Source organism: Cyprinus carpio, chromosome B19 (genome assembly GCF_018340385.1).
Source record: "Cyprinus carpio isolate SPL01 chromosome B19, ASM1834038v1, whole genome shotgun sequence".
In the NCBI taxonomy this organism is placed as follows: domain Eukaryota; kingdom Metazoa; phylum Chordata; class Actinopteri; order Cypriniformes; family Cyprinidae; genus Cyprinus; species Cyprinus carpio.
The window spans coordinates 31623288-31646630 of NC_056615.1; the positions used below are offsets into that span (position 1 = coordinate 31623288).

General features: G+C 36.7%; 1 protein-coding gene across 1 annotated transcript; it reads right to left on the reverse strand.

The window, feature by feature from the left end:
* Positions 1 to 396: 396 nt before the first annotated feature.
* On the reverse strand, positions 397 to 7458 carry LOC109069883. The gene is made up of 6 exons (XM_042746059.1): positions 7343 to 7458; positions 6805 to 6851; positions 6073 to 6384; positions 5552 to 5803; positions 5377 to 5442; positions 397 to 883 (listed from the first exon to the last, which is right to left on the reverse strand). Coding segments are annotated over exons 1-6 (831 nt in total). The 5' UTR covers positions 7345 to 7458; the 3' UTR covers positions 397 to 731.
* Positions 7459 to 23343: the final 15885 nt, after the last annotated feature.

Sequence of the window (23343 nt, forward strand, 5' to 3'; positions counted from 1 at the left end):
ATCTAGAGTTTCAGAGATATGTTTATGTTATAACAGTTTGAGCAGCAGATTTCAGCTCTACTTGTGTCTGAATCTGTCATGCAGCTGTTTAGATTGTTAGTAAATGCAGCAGAAATTAACTTTACATTTTCTTTTCAGATCATTTTATATATATATTCATAATATATACAAAATAGTTTATGAACAGTGGAAAAATTACTTAATTCGTACAAAAAATACATGTGGACAAATAACATCAACAAAGAGGCCTCTTAAACGATGCTTTGTTGCAACTTTTTTTAATTTATTTATTTTTTATTTTTTTACAATAACTCATTAAAGCTTTTTTAAAAAGAATAATGCAAATGCTTTATTAAGCTTAAGCAAAATTGGTAAGGAAAACATTGTAGATGAAGATGAAGATGAAGATAATTTAGGAAAAGTGAGGACTCTTCCTCATGCAATATTAAATATAAATGTAAAATTACAGATACAATACAGATCATATAATACAGATTACTTCAAAACAACTTTACAGTGATAAACATAAAAGAAATAAACATTGATGCAAACAAACTTCAATATTTCAGACATATGTTGACAGAATCCTTTGCAGAGCTGTTGATCTGGGGTGTGTTTCTTGTAACGAGGTAACTCACTGATTAACCACCAAAGTATGATGCATTGTTGTGGAAATGAACTAGTAACGACTGCTTCCCGAACACGGTCACATCTCCGTCGTTTGAACCACATTAGTTCGACAACATATATTGTCTGAAATTATTATAACCGTAAAATGCATAGTGTACCGGTTGGGGATTCCTGATGATGAATGTAATCAGAACCAGACCAAGTAGAAACACAGAAAAACCCATTCCAACACGCATAATCCAGTCAAGTACAGCTGGAAGAGGGAAATTAGAAGAGAACACATTTTTTAATGTTCTTTAAACTCTTAAAGCTCTCATTGTGTGGGATTAATTTTACAGCAAAGTTATTGCAGTCACAGATCAAAAAAATAAATAAATAATCAAATCATTGAATCAAAAATGTTAAAACACCTAAATATATATATTACACAAAACTGAAATACAAATGCAAAATTTAATAACAAAAATAAATAAATAAATTTTGAATCAGGCATTTAAAAATGCATTTTAAGGGGCAATATAAGGTTTGGGGGCCTTGCAGTTTTGATTCGGAGAGGAGGGGGGCCTTGGAATAAAAAAGGTTGATAACCACTGCCCTAGTCCAACTGCTATTTCACACACACACACACACACACACACACACACACACACACACACACACACACACACACACACACAACACACACACACACACACACACACACACACGCACACACACACACACACACACACACACACATGAATACTCAAATTGTAGAAAAGTTCTGTTTATTTCAGGTTTCTAGATTCTATGTTTACATTTATCATGTCATATAATTTTTTGCATTCTGCTCTTTTTATGTAAATTTCAAGTATTTTAGTTAATATAATAATTTGTTTTTCAATCACTATTGTTTTTTTTATGTCATTTGCCATAAATGCGATGCGTTGACTGCTGTAATATACTGTGAGATATTACTGGCTGTTTGTAGTTGTGGTGGGGCCTATTTGGGGAAAATCCAGGGCCATTTTTACTCCCCGTCCGTCCCTGCTCAGAAGCTACATGTTTCAAAGAAGACAAAAGTTAAATTCTGGAGCATCAGTGAGTGTTTGAACCTTCTGTAATACAGTAGTTGCATGTGTGTCCCTCAGCTGTCTTCAGTGTGAAAAGATGGATCTCAAAATCATACAGTTATTGTTGGAAAAGGGTTCAAATACACAAACATGCTGGAAGACAAAAATAATTTGTGGGACCTGAGTGATTTTTCAGGTTCAACAAATTAGATAGAAAACCACAAATCAGGTTTTCTGAAGAACAGCAGACAGTTTAACTGTTCGGACAAAACAAGGGACTCATGAACAAACTATCACTAAACAGAAATATACAGCTGTGGATCATTCAGCTAACAACACAGTATTAAGAGTCAGGGGGATGTAACTTTTGAACAGGGTTATTTATATAATTCAACTATTATTTTATCTTGTAGACTATATGTAAAACGTCTTTTATGTGAAATATCTTTGTTCAGGTCAGTACTTAATAAAAAAATAACATGCATTTTTTTGTATGATCTCTCTATATTTCTCTTGTTGTGGTAAAATAATTAACATTTTGCAGGTTTTTATGTGGTGTTTTTAATGTTTTTGTTTGAGGTTTGTTATATTTGTTTTATTTATTTTTTTTATTTTTGTTGTTGATGATTGATATTGAAAACATTTAGCTAAGTTAGCGTTTTACCTCAGAATAAAATTAATAGATATCGCTGTCATTTTGTGTGATCTCTCTTATTTTGGTAAAATAATTAACATTTATCGATGTTATTTTGTAATGCTGTTAATACTTTCTCTGACGAGCGGCAGTAATGAGTTTTCTGGATTGTCATGTGATCTTTGACATATACCCTTTACTGGAATATGGAGACATGACATGCAAGAAAAAATAAATAAATTTTGTGCACGATTTACTAATTCGTTCCCTCAATGTACTAAAACATGCACAATATATAAATCGAGTGAACGAAATAGTAATCATGTGCACGGTTTAGTACATTGAGGGAACAAATTAGTAAATTGTGCGCATGATTTAGCCTACTATTTTTTCCTGCATGACATGTGTGGGGCTCCGTAATGTGAACGGTTTAGTCACAAACAAAGTTAAAAAACTATAAATTTTAGGTTTATGCAAAATAAAAAGTGATTACTGACTGAAAAATACAAAATTGATATCTATTTTATGCTTTTTGTATGTATTTTCACATTTTAAAGCCGATAAATGTTATTTTTGTGGCAAAAACCATCTTCCTTTTACACTACACACAATTTACACAGTAATATTAAAATAAATATTTTTCTGTGTTAAATATAAAGCACTCTATTACTCTGATTGCAATTACGGTACTGTGATTTTTACTGTAATAAAACATACAGTATATAATCCATGTACTGTGATTTTTACTGTAATAAAAATACAGTATTTAATAATTTTTACTGTGAAATTACAGTAACATGTAATAACCTAGAACGCTGTCTAAAGACTTGATGGCTGCTCTGTCAATTCTTCGTCATCAGTTAGGAACCTAGGTGTGCTATTTGATAGAAACCTTTCCTTAGAAAGCCACGTTTCTAGCATTTGTAAAACTGCAAGCCACGTTTTTTGAATTTTTTATATTGATTGGGGGCTATGGTATTTGTGTCAAATGGAGAAATGTTAATCCATGCGTTTATGACCTCAAGGTTTGATTATTGTGATGCTTTATTGGGTGGTTGTTCTGCACGGTTAGTAAACAAACTCCAGTTAGTCCAAATGCAGCAGCTAGAGTTCTTACTAGAACCAGGAAGTATGATAAGCATCAGCTGGTGCAGACGTCCCAACAGCACAGCAGTTATGATTAATAGTATAGATTTTAAAATCTTGCTTATTACTTATAAAGCCCTGAATGGTTTAACATCTCAGTATTTGAATGAGCTCTTGTTACATTATAATCCTCCACGTCCGCTGCATTCTCAAAACTCTGGCAATTTGATAATACCTAGAATATGTATTTGAATTGGGTCTTGTTACATTATAATCCTCTTAGTGCACTGAATTTGGAATAACCTACCTAACATTGTTTGGGAGGCAGACACACTCTTTGCAGTTTAAATCTAGATTAAAGACCCATCTCTTTAACCTGGTTTACACATAACACACTAATATGCTTCTAATATCCAAATCCGTGTAAAGGATTTTTAGGCTGCAATAATTAGGTAAACCTGAACCGGGAACACTTCCCATAACACCCGATGTACTTGCTACATCGTTAGAAGAAATGGCATCTACGCTAATATTAGTCTGTTTCTCTCTTATTCAGAGGTCACCGTGGCCACCAGATCCAGTCTGTTTCCAAGTCAGAGGGTCACGGCAGTCACCCGGATCCAGTATGTATCCAGCCCAGATGGTGGATCAGCACCTAGAAAGGACCTCTACAGCCCTGAAAGACAGCGGAGACCAGGACAACTAGAGCCCCAGATACAGATCCCCTGTAAAGACCTTATTTCAGACGACAACCGGGACAAGACCACAGGAAGCAGATGATTCTTCTGCACAACCTGAGTTTGCTGCAGCCTGGAATTGAACTGCTGGTTTCGTCTGGTCAGAGGAGAACTGGCCCCCCGACTGAGCCTGGTTTTCTCCCAAGGTTTTTTTTCTACATTCTGTCACTGATGGAGTTTTGGTTCCTTGCCGCTGTCGCCTCTGGCTTGCTTAGTTGGGGAAACTTCATTTACAGTGATATCGTTGACTTGATTGCAAATTATTGATTATATACTATTTAAACTGAACTGAGCTGCATGATGACATCACTGAATTCAATGATGAACTGCCTTTAAACTGTTATTTTGCATTATTGACGCACTGTTTTCCTAATTAATGTTGTTCGGTTGCTTTGACATAATCTTTTTTGTTTAAAGCTCTATATAAATAAAGGTGACTTGACTTGACTTGCCAATTGCTGACAGCAAGTTACTGTAAATTTCTCAGTAATCTTTTTACAGTGTAGAAGCAACATGGCCAGGTGGTGTAACTGGTCTGTGTCAATTTGTATATCCAGTATTTTTATATACATTGTTATATATTTATAAAATATAATTATACAAAGGGAAAATTTATGAAAGGCATTTGTTTGTAGTAGTTTTACATTTTCTAATAAAATCTACTAGCATGTAGATTTCAATTTCTGTACAGTCTAATCTCTAATTGTCATACCATTCAAATTTTATATAAAGAAATCGTTCTTTTAACACTAAAATCAAAATTTTGTTCCTTAGAACTGCTTCTCTTTAAAATACAAATCTTCTGTAATCCTGCATAGGCTATCTGTAATCAGATGCACATTTAAAACTGGAACATAACCCAGTTTCAGCCAATTTCAACTTCAAGTTTCAATTTCCCACAAAAATCTACCTGTACCACTCAAATTAGAAACATTATTACAAGCTTACTGTTGTGAATCGCGGGGCTAAATAAGAAGACTGAAGACTGAACACTGGCTTGTTATGTATTTGCCCAAAAATCTATTTTTAAATCATTTTAACCAAAAAATTTTATGGACTGCAGCTTCAATTACAGTAACAGCAGTATTTGTAATTTGTTACTTCACACACCTGGTTTTATGAAATATAATTTTAAATGTGTTTAAAGTTTTGATTCACACCTATTGTTTTTTGATCAGTGACCACAAAACCTTTAGAAGAAAATGAATCCCTTATTACTGTCTCCTGTTTTACTTACAAACTTGTTTAGTGTCATCAGTTTTGTCATCATCTGTTTGGTTTCCCTTTGAGTCTGTACCGGATCCTGTGAGAATATCAAAGATCAGTTATACAGTTGCTGTTCAAATCATGAATAAACCTCAGCTGTCCACTTTAAGAATAATATTTCTAAACATCCACTGAGTGTCTCTCACCTGTGACTGTCACTGTGATCAAGATTTCATCATCAAAGTCCAGAACTCTGTATGTCCCTGCATCAGTGAAGGTTAACGCATTAATGTTCAGGTTTCCATCTCTGACAGTCAACTGATCGCTCCTGACCCCAGCTCTTCTCTTCCAGACCTCCGTCCACTCTGTGCTGATTTTGTTCTGATGCACAACTTTTTCAGTATTGGTCAACAGAACATCAAGCTTCAGCTCCTCACCCATTTTCACAGAAATCTCATCTGAGCAGACAAACAGACAGACAGTTCATCCTTCACCATTATTATTATAGTGGAATCAATCCAGACCATAAACACATATTAGGGGACAAAATGTGATTATTTTAAAAATCAGCCATTGGAAAGTCTGTATTGAATTGAAATAATCTGAATATTAGATGGGGACGTGTCAATCTTTATGTCTTTGGTTATGGCCTTGCATGCAACACCAACATTATTACACTGTTTTTAGGAAAACCAGAAGCCACATGCTTTAATCAGTTGGACTTTACCCTGAATATGAAGATAGTACTCCAGGGTCAGTCGCTCCAGCATTGACTGAGCATTATTGTAATTCACTCTCAAAACATATTTCCCTGCGTCACTGAAGCTCAGATCCTTGATGACGACGTCACAGTTTCCTTGTTTAAATACTCGTCCATTTTCACTTTCACATTCTTCATTCTGACAAACATAGATCGTTTTTGACCAACTGCTTAAATGATAATGAGAAATCTGTGTGGCCTCAAATTCACACGGCAGGATGACGCTGTCCCCTTTTTTTCCTGTCACATGTACAAGTTTAGTTCCTGCACGAGGGGTTCCTGCAAATACAGACAGTTCATTTAATAAAAAGTATCAATACATGTGTTTCTGTTTATTCTCTGTAATCAAGGTCATCTAAAATATTTTAGTTAACTGGATTAAAGACTACATAAATGAAAGTAATAATAAGCCAATAACATTAGCTGTGCCACATTTCAAAAGCTTAAAATGTTGATGACAAAAATGGTAAACTGTATCAGATGTGTCAGTGCAGTTATTAATTAATGAACAGGACCGAACTGCATTGATAACACATTTATGTCATTGTGTGTGATGATACCATGGTGGGAATATTTTCATAATCAATATCCCACATCACTTGACTAAATGAAATGAAAGTGAAACAATCAACTACAACATCTCTACATGCTACTGAAATAAATAAATAAAAGTTACAATTTGTAAACACAAATACTTACCACTGTAACAGATAAAGCAGAACAGCAGCCGCAGAAGATTTGAAAACCTGATGAGAAAACAGAAAAGATGGTTTATGTGAAGATGAAGACACACATTACAAACACCTTCTTTTTTTTTTTAAACCCCCTCCTGATCGCTAAAATATAAACATTCACTTTCACTTTCATTCTATCTGAATATTTAACACCTGTGGAACTTAGTGTGACGTTAAAAGAAGTCTATAATCTTAATCAAACTATAATCTTAATCTTTGGTGTAATTAATGATAATTAATGAATAAATATAATGATTCCTCAAAATGATCAAGTCAAATTTACAACAGGCTTTACACATTCAGTAGGCTAACACTGTAAACGATTCTATAAGATTATATATATGTAATATATTAAAAACTTCGCTAAAAACATCGTCCATAATCGCGCATAGAGTAAAACATGTTAACTCACTGCGTACAGTTCCCACAAATAGAAAACACAACAATCTAGATAACAACAAAACACACAGACTGTATTAATATTTAAAAACATGAACACTTACATGGAGAAAGTTCTGCGGGGGTCTAATGTTCAGGTGTCAAAACTTTGTAAAACCATTTGCGTGTTCGACGACATTAAAAACAAATCAAAACCGAAAGTATAGGCTATAGTCTCGTGAGCGGGCGGTAGCTACTTTGTTTTATTCTGGACACTAGTTTGACGTTTCGCTGAGCAAAATAAAATAATAATAATAATATAATAATAATAATAATATAATAATAATAATATATAGAAATGAAGTTACCGTCATACAAATGTAATTTATTGGTGTAGTCTAAACCAAGTGTATGTATAAAAAGTATATAAATATATATATTTTAAAGGCGTTAATGGCTCATTCCCTTGGAATAATAATATTGTTGTAACATTATTGTAACGTTTTCTTTGGAAAATGCCCTTTCGCTTGTAATTAGAGTTACATATTCTTCACATATTTACTATTACTACATATTCGTTTTTAATCTACGTGCATGTAAATAAAAGTATTTAGACAAATATTATGATTTATGTTCCTGGTCATTTTACCCGATTACTTAATGCAAGCTGTAGCCTGATATGTGTCTAAACTTTGTAAACCATTGCACGTTTAGTGAGATCTAATACAGTAAAAACAAATGATTTCCACGCATGAGCTGTCTGGGAATATGGAGCCTCCACTGTGAGGAGTATGATTGGTGTTTACTGTCCTCTGCTGGATGATTCTGTCAAGCAGATCTAGCTCTAATGTAGTCTATAATCTTGCATAAACGCGTGGTTAACGAAACTTTGTGAGATTTGTGAGTCCAGATACAGTAATTAATGAGGACACAATAATAAGACATGAAAAAATACTTTAGTAATTTATGATAACTACTATAGTGTTTTTGAAACAATACTATAGTGAAGTACTTGAATTAATTTGTTGTGGTAATTCTATAGTTGCTGTGGTAATATAACAACTACAGTAATATAAAGAAATTACTTTACCCAGTATGGTATTCCTGTACGTTTTCTACAACTATAGAGTATATTATACTACAATACACTACAGTTTTACTGTAGTAAAAACTAAAGTATACTACAGTATTTATTACAGTTTTATCAGTTTCTCTATAGTTAATAGTATTCTGTAGCATTCATTAACAAAAGTGTTGCAAATATTTAATATATATACAGTATAATACACTTTACTACAGTATGGTTCAAAAACAATTTACTATAAATTACTATATTATAGTATTTTTTCACATGGGATTCCATAAAACGTGGGGTCTAGCCCACGTGCGTGTGCATACATACTGAAAATTTTAATATATTGCAGAAATATGTTGACAGTAATCTTCTGCAGATCCATGGAATAAATTGCATGAATTTTGTACCAATTAAAAAAAAAAAAAAAAAAAAAAAAAAGTTATGTGCCTTGCTATGGTGCTATCCTTTTGTTCATTCAGTCAGAGCTGACAGATTTCACAGAAATTATGAGCACAGACTGATTTTTTAGTTTCAGACTTTGTTTCCATGCAGTCCGAGGATATCACACACATTTGATATTTGGAGCCAAATCTTGAACACACATTGTTTCTAACAGTTTATAATGTCAGAAAGTGTTTGATGTCTTCGGTGTTAAAAAAGTTTCAAGTCATGTGGTGAATTCCAGTTAGATGTCCTGCACAACTGTACGGTTTAATCAGGGTCCACCGGGCCCTCTGCAGACGTCAGTATCTAGGCCCTCAATGCTTCAGTCCCCCCATTTTCTCTCTGTAGCAACACTCTCTGTGCAGAAGCTTGTGTAACGTGACAGCAGTCAGAATCAGAGCCAGCAGAAACCACAAAAACACAGTCAGTGCAGCTGCCAAACTCCAGCAGCCTACAGCTAAAAGGGAAAAGTAGGGAGAGCACATATTTTTATTTTTAAAGTTTCTTTTCGATTTTTATGTTCACTGTTTAAGATTGTTGTAGAGCTATTGATGCCTTCTGCTGTACTTACAATGATATTTACTGTCATCAGTTTTTGTCTTTATCAGTTGCGTGCAGTTTTTCCTTTGGATGCTGTACAGAATGTTGAAATGTTAATCTCACAGTTTTTTAATATTAATTGTTGTTTAAACATAATATTTCTAAACATTCACTGAGTTTCCTCTCAACTCTGACTGTGACTGTGAATCAAGATGTTTTCCTTCAGGGTTCAGAACTCCTGTTTGTTCCCTGTGTCTCTGGCTGTGAAATTACTAATGATCAGGGACCGGTTTCCCAAAACGCTCTTATCGCTAAGTAGTTCTTAACCTATGTCCTTAACCATCTCTCTAATGTTTATGGCACGATTCCCGACACGTTCGTACGCTTAAGTATATCTGTTCTGTAAAGTCACACTTTCGTGAAGGTTGGTCTGGACCATTCGTAAGCTCTCGGGCTTAGCATTGTTTAACGCTCAGACTCTAGTTCGCCGCCGACTGTGCAGCCAGACAAAAAAAAAAAAGTCTTTAGAAATCATGCGCAGCGCATGTACAGTCCAACTATGGTATGTTGACAATGTTTGTGGCTAAACTAAATGAATGTTTTATGTTATGGACATTTTAACCGTGACTAATAATAAAAATATGTTTGCAATGGATACAGGTCCTATTTTATTGAAGTTGACTTTATTTGGTATCGGAACTAATATGGGGGTAATTAGCCCGAGGCTATTTCGTAAATGGTCTTAAAGCTTTAAATTGGCAATCATTTTTGATAATTAAAAATCTGGCCAAACAATTTGTCTCTAAATGGCGTAAGATCTAAATGGGTGCCTAAGCATGGTGGGTGTCCAGTAAGCGACCAACTATGGCAGCCGATCCAACGTGTCCTTGTATTGAATCAAAGACGGGCGCCGGGCGCGCATTTAGTCCATGTCAATTTTTTTTTATTCGGTCAAAACTTAAGTGCCCTTTTGACATTTTGCCTGACGTGTGCGTGATTAAAAAAATCGCCTCCCAAGACAACTCATTATGGAGCTGCTGTAGGGACCTTCTTCAGACCTGCGCTTGCCATGTAATGGCGGAGTGAATTTTGCTTTAAGCTCTGAAGTCCAGCTGATTTGCAGCGCTAAAGTGTTTTTGCTACAGGGAGCTTATCATCGAGGTCGTGGGATAGAGGCTACAGCCTAGCGAAAAAAAAAAAAAAGACCTCGGTGTGGAGGTTGCATCCACCACTGGCACCAACGCCCTTCTGCGCCATGCAGGGGGAATTCTGATTGTAAAGTACCATTACCATTAATATAAAAGTGTAATTACATAATTTTTTAGAAGTCGTTAAATCCCATGTAAAAGAACACCCGGCTCAAGTGGGGTGGATGGATTTATAGCGAGGGATACCTGGTGCTCGTCTACCCGTCACAACATAATCGCGTGTGAAAACACATTTCTGACCATTTGATAATTTAATTAATAGTCTATATTTTACGGATAACTTAAACTATGTTAAAATAAATGTTACTGGAATAATTTGAGGAATGTTTCGTTTGCATAGAACGTGTTGTCTTTCTTAACGCCGGTAATGCACCTTCGCTGTGAAAATGGGGAAAATCGATTCCTGAGCAAGTCGATGCAAAAAAAAATTATTCAGCACCTTCACTTGGGACAGCGCCTTTGTAACGTCGAACGTAAGAGAGGCAGCGTGATAGAGAAGCTCCTAAGGGACACTTCGGGGAACACACTAGTGGGTAGGAAACATAACCACTTTGGTAAGATATATCTTTCGAGTCTTCTTAGCGCCCTAAGAGGGAGCGTTTTATCGGGGAACCGGGCCCAGGTTTCTATCTCTGATGGAGATCCGGGGGGTTCTCTCTGAACTCCATCAGTTTCTTCCTCCGATCTTCTTCCACTCTGTGCTTCTTCTGCTCTGATGCTTGCACTGTCATCAGCGCTTTGACAACAGCAACATCCAACTCCCAGCTCCTCACCTGTTTTCATTCCAGAAACATCATCAGATGAGGAGAACACAAAAGCATTAATCATGTAATTATAATCAATCAAAGCCTAATGAACATAATTTTGGATTGCGTAACCAAATGTAATCATAATCTGAATAATAACAGCTTGTTTCACTCAGAGTATTATGTTGTTTCCAGTCCAGCATGCCATATCAACACATTTATTGGTTTGGTTTGCTAGCGTAATATGCCTGCTAGTTTGAGCTCCGTCACGTTATTTCTGCTATCGTCTACATTTTTTATTATTGAAATCTATTTTATACACCATCAGTTTCTGTTTCTATAACATTTGAATATATCCTCTAATCGTATTCTACAACAAAAACAATCACAGCGCCTTGTTATCGCTAGTTTTATTTTGATTATCCCTGAGTCCAACTAGTAAGCTTATAGCCCACTTAGCATCACCAGCGTGGTTGTCGCTAAACCCGCGTGCATTGCTAAATACTGCTATTCACAGCCATTACCATTGCTTTACTCACTGTTACTTGATTACTAGAATGGCGGATGTTTTGTCTAACTTTGAGTGCAGGTGACGAACACGTTCATGAGATGGAACGCGACGCTGTGATCGTCGGAGACTCCATCGTCCGACACATCCGTGCTACGTTATTGCCGAAGGTAAGTGCACACATCACCGTTTCCCTGGTGCTCGTGTTCTCAATGTTTCTGCGCAGATACCCGCGATCCTGAAGGCCGACAAGAGCCCCAGAGCGGTCGCGCTTCACGCCGGGGTTAACGACACCACGCAGCGGGACTTCAGGAGCCTGATCGAGACGGTGCCTAGCACGACGCCCGCGGCGACGATCATCGTGTCAGGACCACTGCCCACGTATCGACGAGGACACGAAAGGTTCAGTAGACTTTTTTGCTCTAAATGAATGGTTATTGTCATGGTGGTGAAGAACAAAAACTGCTCTTTGTTAATAAATTGAATCTTTTCTGGAGCGGTCCTAGGCTTTTTCGCGCTGATGGCCTGCACCCCAGCGAGTCGGAGCGGATCTCCTCTCGGACAACATCTCCAGGACTCTACGATCCATTTGACTAGTAAGACAATTTTCAAATAACTGCTATGATGGCTTTTTGTTTTTCTAAATATTATTTTATTGTATTTTATGTATTAATATTACTTAATTTATTTTTATTATTTTTATTATTTATTTTACTTTATGTATTTATTTATTATTTTTTCTTCTCTACCCTTAAGTCTACCAGGGGGTGGGATGGGTTGGAATGAGTTCTAAAATTGTACAGTTGCTTTTTGTTTGATACTACTGTTCACAGAAGAAAATTCAATAAACAGTTGTTACAAAAAATGATGGCTTTTTGTTCTACCCCCACGCATTAAATGTTAGAAGGTCTTGCGCTGGTCCAATCTATTAAGACTGTGTCCTGTTTCCCCAAAAGAGTGAGGTCAAAATACTAAATTTTAATGTAGAATCTCGAAAAAATACTTAGTGTGCTTAAACCATAAAAACTTAAAATAACTGAACAAAAACATTTACTAAAGTTTTGGGCTTCATAAACATTAGATTCACGTCACACCCAAGGTTTTGTAAGTGAAATGATCACAGATAATAGTTTTGATGTACTCTGGCTTTGACTGACACTGAGCTCAAAACAAATGATTATTTGGTCCAAGTGAGTCTACTCCACCAAACTACTGTTAACTAAACATGAGCCCGTCAGACTGGTCGTGGGTGAGGTGTTGCACAATATATTGTGATATGCTCAAATGTTACCCAGAAAAACAGGATACAGGTTTAAATCATTCAAAATACTTCTGGCTTAAATGATTACACTGGTCAACGGTCCCGCCTCATCAAAATGTCACCAGGACGCCTCATGCGTTTTAAAATCATACGCTAGATGTTAAGTTATACTCCCCCCACCCCCAGCAGGCGCGCTTACTGATCTAGATATCAGTACCTCCAAAGTGAATGCATGTGACGACACATTGCCTTGTAAATCGTGCCTTCTGCGTATTGAGTGATAATAACTATATAGCTTCCGCGTTATCATCTGGGGCAGAACTATTGTTGTCCAGGCACACAAAAACAAATTCCACAAATAACCTGCCTGATTTTACTCCAACTGGCTCACTGTATACCCATTAAATCACTGAAAAACTAGACGAACATGACTGGCAACTTGGGCACTAAATCCTTCTCTAATACATTAGAAGCTTGTGCCCCATCCCATTGAAAAGGTTAGAGAAAAACGTACTGTGCTACATGGTACAACAGTCATACCGGCACGCTCTCAAGAAGAAAACTCGTAGTCTTGAGCGCAAATGGAGAAAAACTAACTTGGAAGTTTTTAGAATTGGCGTGGAAAAACAGTATGTCCAGCTATAGTGGACAGGCTCTAAAACTGCCAGGGCCTGAGTTTGTGCATATCCACAAACTCATAGAAAACATCAAAACAACCAAGTGTTTTTATTTAGCACAGTGGCTAGATTAACAAATAACCAGACGCCACCCGATCTAAATATTCCCTCACAGTTAATAGTAATGACTTTATGAATTTTTCTTCACTGATAATATATATAAACAATCAGTAAATACAATAACAATGTAGATTCTACAGCGTCTATATATTTTAGTTTTATCCATCGCGCACCCAAAGATAAAGTGCAAGTGCTTACAACTATATGACAGTGAGAAGCAGCTAAATAAACTGATCACTGCATCTAAAACGCAACAACATGTTTCATTAGATTCCTGTACCCACTAAATTACTGAACGAGTTTGTTACGCTGTAGCAGAAAAACCCGCTTCTCACTATTATTTACTCGTCGTTATCTTTAGGTCACGTCCCAAAACAACTTCAAGCTGGCGGTTATTAAGCCTTCAACAGCTCTCTTATTAAGAAACCAGCAACCTAGAATCCTAGTGAACTGGCTAGAATTACAGACCCAGTGCATGTCAAATCTTCCATCTTATTCTAAAATTTTAGAAAAAGTTGTGTCTGCTCAATTGTGCTCCTACCTGCAAAAAAAAAAGATCTCTATGAAATAAGATTCAGTCGGGTTTCAGGGCCCCAGCATAGCACAGAAACTGCACTTGTTAAAATTACAAATGACTTGCTTTCTTGCATCAGACCAAGGCTGCATCTCATTGCTAGTTTTAGTCTTGATCTTAGTGCTGCGTTTGACACCATAGATCACGACATACTCAATAATAGATTACAAACTAACTCATACAGGTATCCAAGGTGCAGCTTTAGTACATGGTTTTAGATCACTAACCTGTCGCGACTTCGCTACCACTTTGTTTAATTAGAAGGGGAGTCCTTCGCATTTATCACCAGTAAAATATGAGTCCCACAAGGATCTGTCCCTAGTGTTCCTCTGCTATTTTCAATATTACATGTTGGCCCCTTGGTAATATCATTAGAAATACGGGATTAGTTTTGAGATACCACTGTTTATGCTGGACACGATCCTCAACGTGATATCTTTCTTTAAGACCAAATGAAACTTCCTAAATATCTAAGCTTAACAGAGTTGTTAAAAATAGACTAAAGATTGGATGAACCAATATTTTTTCTCCTATTAAATTCCTATTCACAATTCAGATAAGACGCGAGATGTTACTTATTCGACAGACAATAGAAACATTAGCACAGAATCCTCGTGTAGATGACAATTTAGCACCTACGCGTGATGTACTGTTTACTTCCGTCTACTTGGTCAAAAACTCGGGGGTGTAGATATTAGTACATCACAACTTGGTCTTGTGCTTTTGGGAAAATCATATTTCCCATGTTACAAACACAGCATGTTCTTTCCATCTTAGAAACTATCGTGCCAAGCGATTACGACAACATGTGACCACATGTTACTGCTGCAGAACAGCGAAAAGTTCATTTGCGTTCCATGACCTCATAGACTGGACTATTGTAATGCACTGCTAGCTGGTTGTTATCCTGAGATCTTCAATAAACAAGCTCAGGTCGTCCAAAATGCAGTGTCTACCAGTCCTTACAAAGCCACAATAACATATTGATCATGTACCCCAATTTGACAGTCTCTGCACTGGCTACCTATTAAGTTCCCGTATCAGTTACAAACTATTATTGCTTACTTTATAAGGCCCCTTATAATGGCTTAGCTCCTGCGTACCTAACTAGTCTGGTGTCTAGCAGCTCTACAACCCATCACCCTCCCTAAGGTCACAAAATTCCTGGAATTTTGGTAGTACCTAGGATAGCAAAGTCCACTAAAGGAGGTAGAGCGCTTTTCTCACTTTGACTCCCAAACTCTGGAATAGCCCTTCCTGAATAATGTTCGGTGGTTCAGACACACTCCTCTGTTTTAAATCCTAGATTAAAACACACCCTCTTTGGCCAAGCATCAAATATGCATCTTATAATTTTGGACTGCAGTTTATATCTGATCAAATGTGCATTATTATTCTTTAGTTTGGGTTAAACCAATTAATTTTACTTGACTGGAAAACAGCAACTACGCTAATTATGTCGTCTATTTGTTTCTCTGTTTTTGCCGATTTACACATCTCCAGTCTGGAATCCAGAACACCCTGAGACAGAGATGATGCCAACCCTCAGAGGAACCTCATGATGCTAACCCAGAGACAACATACAGAACTACCACATGTTGCCTATAAGTTTGATTGTCATAATTGCGTTAATAGTGTTAATCGTCTGTTTTGTTTACGTCTTTTAATTGATTTTTCTGAACATTTCTGCCATATGCACATGAACTGACAGTCACCCACTGATAAGCTACTACTAAATAGTAGTAGAAACTTATTTCTCTGTAAAGTTGCTTTGCAATATTTGTATCGTTCTTTTACAGGCAAATTTGTTTTTGAATGTAAAAGAACAATCTTCGATAAGTAAAAAATGTCACTATTCTAAAAAATGTAAACAAACAACAAACCGAAACATATGAGAAAAAATTAGGAGAGAGGGGAAAATATGATTTAGTCACTAAAATCTACAGCTAGTTTATTTCACTAAAAGCTGATGATGGAGTTGTGGAAACCGCAAACCGGACCCCCCCCTGACACCATGGTAGCAGATAAAAACACAGCGACATCATCCACCCAGATTTTAGGTTGTTTTGAATTATTAACTTGATAGATTTATATTTGCGTTTTGTGTGTTTGAACACAACTCTTTAGGTCTAGTATAATTCACTTATGGATGGAGAAATTCATTTTGCGCATCATGATTCAGCTTTCATTTAAACGCATTTTTTAAGCATTGTGGTTTGAAAAACTAATTTAAAATAGAAGTTATTTTTCGCACCCTTATTTTTGAACGTTCAGTACACATATTTATGTGTCAAAATGTCCTCCTAGCAACACATTTGTGTCTTAAATGAACCCTAATAGTTTAAAGATAAAGCAATTGTGCACTAGTTGGCTATTATGAGATCCTGGCAGTACAGTATGATAATGAGATTTCAAAAGGGATAGAGTTCACGCCAAAAATTTAAATACTGAATTTCTTTGTTATCCTCAACACAAAAGAAGATATTTTGAAGAGTATTCGGAACCAGCGGAAAGTTTCTGGTCCCTGTTGACTCAATACGTGTTTTTATTATTATTATTATTTATTATTATTATTCATATATGGAATGTTATGGGGACAAAGAAAACTGTTTGGGGTATCAGTTATTGTTCCATATATATACTTTTTGCATTCAACAGCAGAAGGAACCTCATACAGGTTTAGAAAAACAACAACATAACGTTAATGTTTTGGGTGAACTAGTTCACCCAAGCACCTAATATAGCTGCTGTTGCCATTTGTGTCAATAATGTAAATTAAACATTATAAAGAAAATCACTCACTGTCCTTGACCGAATCGCTTTTGTAAAATAATGTTTAATTGATTTTATAAAGTGAAAAACTATTCATTCTATGTGTGTAGTCCTATTTTTTTATATATAATATAATATTTCTTATTCAGTGCGTGAAGTGCTTGTTAAGGCATTTCCTTGTGTGTTTGTAATTCATGACTGTTTAACTTTCTACTTACTGTTGCTTAGAAGTTTTGTGTTGTTTTATGTTTTTACATAGGCTAGTTATTTTTCTTCTTATTATTATTCTTGTTGATATTGGACTTGTTAACAAGAAATTATGAAATTGCAATGCATCGAAAATTTTGATTGGACTAAAAATCACCTTTTAAGCTATATATATCCATTAATTGTTATGGGGGCCCTGCAGTCATAGCCCCTGGGGCCCAGTGAGGTCTTAATGCCGCCCTGGTCCAAGGCCTTAGTCAAAAGATGCTGATGAAATGCCTGCTCAGCGTCTGCTTATATGGTGTGGCTTTTCCTCCTCCCTTACTGCAAGAGAATAAGGCTTCATGATTTGAGGAGAAAGGTGTTTCACCAAAATAATCCACTTACCACTGTTTTACAATGTACTCGTTCCCTTCTCAGGGAACCGAGTTTACATCAGTTTCTTCCATCTGAGATGAGTTTGGTTTATATGATGTTGGAAGATCTTTTGACAACAATGTTATTACACGTATCTCATTTTTTTTAAAAAAATATACCGAATATAAAAATGCCAGTAAGCCAGCAATATTAACTTCTCCACTGTTGTTCAGTCGTTGTGTCAAAGTAAGGATGGTTTGGTCGGTGTAGTATTTCATCCCGGCCCTCCTCCGTTGATTATAAAAGTGAAAGTGACGTTACATACAGCCAAGTATGGTGACCCATACTCAGAATTCGTGCGTCTGCATTTAACCATCCAAAGTGCACCATACACACAACCGTGAACACACACCCTGAGCAGTGTGGTATCATTATGTGCTGCGTGCGCCCGGGGAGCAGTTTGGGGGGTCGGTGCCTTTCTCAAGGGCACCTCAGTTCGTGGTATTGCCGGCCCGAACTCGAACCCACAACCTTAAGGTTAAGAGTCAACCTCTCTAACCACTAGGCCACGACTTCCCCACAGTGGACAAGTAACGAGTGGCTGCATTTCTTTGGTTTTCACGCCAAAGTTTGGAACATTTTTCAACTGTCATGTAAAAAAAAATAATAATAATTAAATAAAATAAAACGGGGAAGTGAACTTTTAAAATATTATTATGGTAGTGCATTAAACTTCAGTGTCCAGCAGTTTGCCCAACAGGAAAATTTTTATCTTTTTTATCTAATCTGTTTAAATACGAACATTTTCATGAATTCGAAATTTTCATTGGCTTTACAATGTATTTACACAAAAATTAATTCCGCCTCGTGTGTTTCCATGAATGAGAGCCCTTTGTCTGTCCTCTCTCATCCTCCTCTCCTCTCTCTTCTACTGAGAAATGTTTTCCATTTTTTTTAATATTTCCTCATTTTTTTCTTGAAAATTATTGTTATTGAAAATGAATGTACAAGGAAAAATAATAAATTCGTTGGTCTGATATGAGGAACGTAAGTTCATGGAAAGGTGGATGTCAAACTCTGGTGGATCCATCAACACACAGGAGACATGCACTTTACACCATGAGCCTGCATGCAGGGACTCGTGTTCTTTAGTAATGTTGTCTGATTTTCAGACATTTGGTGGGTGGAGCTTGTGGAAACCGTGTCCTCCTGCCCAACCAGGTGGGCTATTTTGTACTTAGTGTAAATAAGGAGACTCCAAAATGTTCCTTCCCCTCGGCATTGGGCCCCAAGTGCATATGGGTCCCTGTGCCTGTGTCCATAAAACCCATTGGAGTAATCCAGAACATCTCAGACGTTATTCGGAACACGCTCTGAGATCTTCAGCGTCCACAGACCTTCTACAGAGGTCTTTCTGTCATTGTGAAGAAACATCCCTTGAAGAATGGAAGCCACTGATGTGTGGTGCTTTTCTGCGTCGTCTCTTCTGCTCTCGCAGAGTACTTTTCCAGCGTAAGGCATTTCATTTTCACTCAGACAAAATTCTGTTTTTTCCAGACAATTTATGCAGGTTTAGTTTATTGTTGCATTTGCACAGGGTTTGGTTAATGTTGGTTTTATACACATTCTTTCCTAAAAACTGTTTTAATCTCACCAACAGATGCTCCTGAGTCCTCAGAGATGTTGCGGTCTTTATTGACTTTCCACTTCCAACCCAAAGAATTGTCAGTGCTGCGGGAAGACAGTTCACTTTGCCCTGACCTGCCATTGTGTAAGTATTTAAACCTCTGAAATTAATAGAATGTGTTCCTTTATAGATTAATCATAATAATGATCACATTATTTATTTTGTGTATGCCATTCACTTTAAACAGACAGTTTGATATGAACTTTCCCCCTCAGGGTTTCCGACACGAGAACTGAATTTTTGTGGACCAGGACGAGCTTGATAAAGACTGTCATGGAGAAAAGGCAATGGAAATAAACACAATACATATGTCAACAAAATAATACTGTTAATGATTAATACAACTGTAATACCTTCTTATTTTTTTTTCTTTTTTGCTGTATCTCATCAATATTACAAGAAAAAAAAACTGCTAAATGTTAAACCTGTTCACATTTAGCACTCAATATGCTGACATGTGCAGGATGACAATGCAAATGAATATTAAAATGCTTGGATATTAGGCGGGTGTCTCAACATGGTGTAAAACTCCTTTAAATTTATGAATATTCATATAAATTGGCATAAATACTCATAGAGAAAGACAGCAATACTGCAATTAGCGTATAATTTACACTTATACAAAAAATATTAAATAAATAACAGACAGATTGTTTGTTTTTAGCTTGTTTTCAGTGCAGTGTCTGGTGGTCAGTCTTCTTAAGTTTAGTGCTTTAATTAAACACATCTGAACAGTTAATCAAGGTCTTTGGGTTTACTATAGGCTAAGTAAGGGGTCAAGGATTTGCACATAAGTTTCGGTGAAAGCAAAATTCAGATGATGATGAAATATTCTGATTTAGTGCATTTAGTGCTGACAGACGGAAAAAAAGAGAAGCTGTAGGCCAGTTATTTTGAATTGTCCAGTAATTCCTAAAGAAATGTAGTTTTCACATTCCATGCACAACAAAGGACAGAAAGAAAGAAAAACAATAATACAACAGGCTTCTAGTACTTTGTACTTGGACCCCTAATAATACTCTATACTCAGAAATGGAATTTTACGCAGAATGTCTTTTGATAAAAATTGCTCTGATATAATGAAGGACGTCATTCTGGACAGCATATTGATGATACAAAGTAGCTACACAGTGTTGTGTTGTTGTATTTTTTCAGTGGCATGGCTCTAACATCCATAATGGTTTTATTTACTCTAGATTGAATTGTGAAATGCTGACTGTGTGTTATTTGTGTGGAACATACAAAGGTTAGTTTATTTTGGTAACGTTCACAACGGATTGAGGTTAACGAGCTTGATGCCATCAAAGAGTGATTAATGCAAACCAGCATAGCATCAGAGCAGCTGTTGCGCAGAGAGAAGATGATTCTCTAAAATTAACAAGACCTCTGCTCATAGCAGCATCCACAATTGCAATAAGACAATTCTAATTATGTCTTATACTCATGGTACGTTACCTCTGTCATCTTCCTCAAACAAAACAAAGTTTTTATTTCTATGTGGTTGAACACACAAATGATGTCCAAGTAGTTTTCACCGCATGATCCTCGTGTGTAAGGTCATCAAGTACAAATGAGTCGGTGGCATTCTAATATGGCAGTGTTTTCCGCCAATATCTCAAAGAACAAGAGCTTGTTTAGTCTTTGGGGAATGTGTGAAATGAAAAGTAACCTGTGTTTAGCAGTTTGTATTACCTAAAAGATTCGGTTTATAACAATACTCAAACTCTGAGTTTAAAGTCACGTAAACCTGTGCTTGTAGTTTTGTGCAGACTGCCGACTAAAGAATTAGTATGTGATGAGGGTGAATGGTTTCACTTGAGAAGGGCCTCAAGTACCACATTTTATTGTCCTAAGCACTTTCTTAAAAAACACTGTAATAACAGTCTATTAAAGTACACCGCCTTCCCATGTTCGCACTATATTCTACTGTTGTCTCAATCTTTGCTTCAGTAAATTCAGTAGAAATTAATAGGCATGTAGTAAACATTGTTTCTCCTCTACTGCCATACAGTTAATAAAACTTTTCATTTAAAAAAATGTCTTATTTTTTTATTTAGAAGTCACCTGTTACCAGTAGATATTTGGATCAAGGCGCAATGCAAAAACACAAACCTGCATAAGATAAGTCCTTATATTTATAAATTGATAAAATACAGCGATATGTCAGTCTCGGCGCTATCAACGACCTCGTACTGTACCTCACTACCCGGGAGCGTGTTTGTGCACTAATAGTACTTAAGTGCACACTGCCACTACAGAACACTAAGGGAGAAAATTGTCCCGACTCTCGAAAATCTAATGCTCCAAAAGACTGATAGTACCGCAGTACCAGCCATACCATCTGGACTTCTTCTAAACGAGTCCTTTATATACTGCATAGTGAAGTCTGCAAACTAATAAGAAAATAGTGGATCTTTCTCGACATGTCTGCATTGACCTGTCTCTAGGCCTCAAACAGGGCGGAAACCAACTCCACACACAATAATCAACACAGTAAAGAATCAGTCATATTATTACTTTTACTGTTATTTTATGATATTTTGGTCCTATTTTTGAGCATGACAGAAACCCGAAAAAATATAGATGAAAGCTGGCATCATGCCATTCGAGAGAAGTTAATATTTAATAATGTTGCTCAGAATATTCCTCCTAAATTAGAATTTCCTAGACTTATAAAGGACCTTACCAGATTTTTGTCTTTTGCACCGTCGCGTGTCTGCGTCATACAGTACACCCACCTAAGTTACTAAACAAAGGCAAGAACGATTCTGAAGGATCAATATTTTTGCGTAGACCCTCCCGGTAATACCCACTTGGTTGCGAGTTATTGTTGCTTCGCAAGTCCGTAATCTACTGTCATGTAGCTTTCCGACTTTAATGGTGTTCCCATACTGTTGTGTGAAATTCGGGATTCTGAAACGGGCTCGCGTGTTTTGCAGCAGGCACTGGATGCAGTATTCTTTTGAGTGTGAGGACATTCACGCTCTCGCTAGGTGGAATCCTAATCGACGAAAAAAGCAAGCCCAATGTGATAGAGCGGTCCATGCCGTGAAACAACCACTTCCTCGACATGTTTTACTAACACCCAGAGCCTCTCGTTACAAAAGATTGTTGATCTAACGAGGAACGGAATTTTAGCCGTTGCAAGTTTCCTGAAGATAGAGCGCGTGAATGTGAATTACTCGCAATATGACCGGCTTTTACAAAAACGTAATTTTATTGATAACGTCTTTGTGTGTGTAGGAGAGAGAGAACCCAACGCTGTCCAACAGATTAATGCCCATAGTCAAGCCCCCAGCAGCTAGAAATAATGACAAGATGAAGGTAAGTTCCACGATGTAGTACTGTCTAGTTGTGTTTCTAGCTGAGCTTAAACCTGCAAAGCAATTTTTAGGGAGCACCCCATTATTATCACGAAGTCAGATACTGTATTTTATTTTAAAGGGACATAATTTACGCCCGTAAAGTTACAGTAATACATTTAGGCACAAATACTAATAATAAATAATAATAATATATATTATAATGGCACTTTTCATCCAGAGATCTCAAAGGGGCTTATCCGGGTTAAAGCAAAAAGCAAAAAGATAAGCATAGTTATAATAATAATCTAACAGGGACGCAAAAGGCTTTGCTAAAAAAGACCAAAAAAAATGAAGGAAATGTCTTGAGGCCCTTTTTTAAACAGCAATCAGTAGATTGTGGAGGGCCCTCAATGAGTCAGGGAGGCCATCTACAGATTCGGGGGCAGGCCTCTAGTAGAGCAAAGGCCCTGTCTCCCATTGTCCTTCAGCTCCTGGTTCTGGGTATGGTGGACGAGGTTTTGAGTGGAAGTGGAACGGAGGGAAAATGCGGGGTTTTGGTTTGTGGGTTGATAATTCTTTTAAGGTACGGAGGGGGCACTGTCATGGATGCATTGATGTGTGAGGAGTGAAACCTTGTACTCAATCCTGGTGGAGATGGGAAGCCAGTGGAGTGAGTGAAGATCATGGGGGTAATGTGCTCATATT

Coding starts and splice junctions, on each gene's coding strand:
- LOC109069883 (XM_042746059.1), bottom strand. Junction 5,804..6,072: donor GTACTATCTTCATATTCAGG/GTAAAGTCCAAC, acceptor TTGTCTGCTCAG/ATGAGATTTCTGTGAAAATG. Junction 884..5,376: donor TGATGACACTAAACAAGTTT/GTAAGTAAAACA, acceptor TCCCTCTTCCAG/CTGTACTTGACTGGATTATG.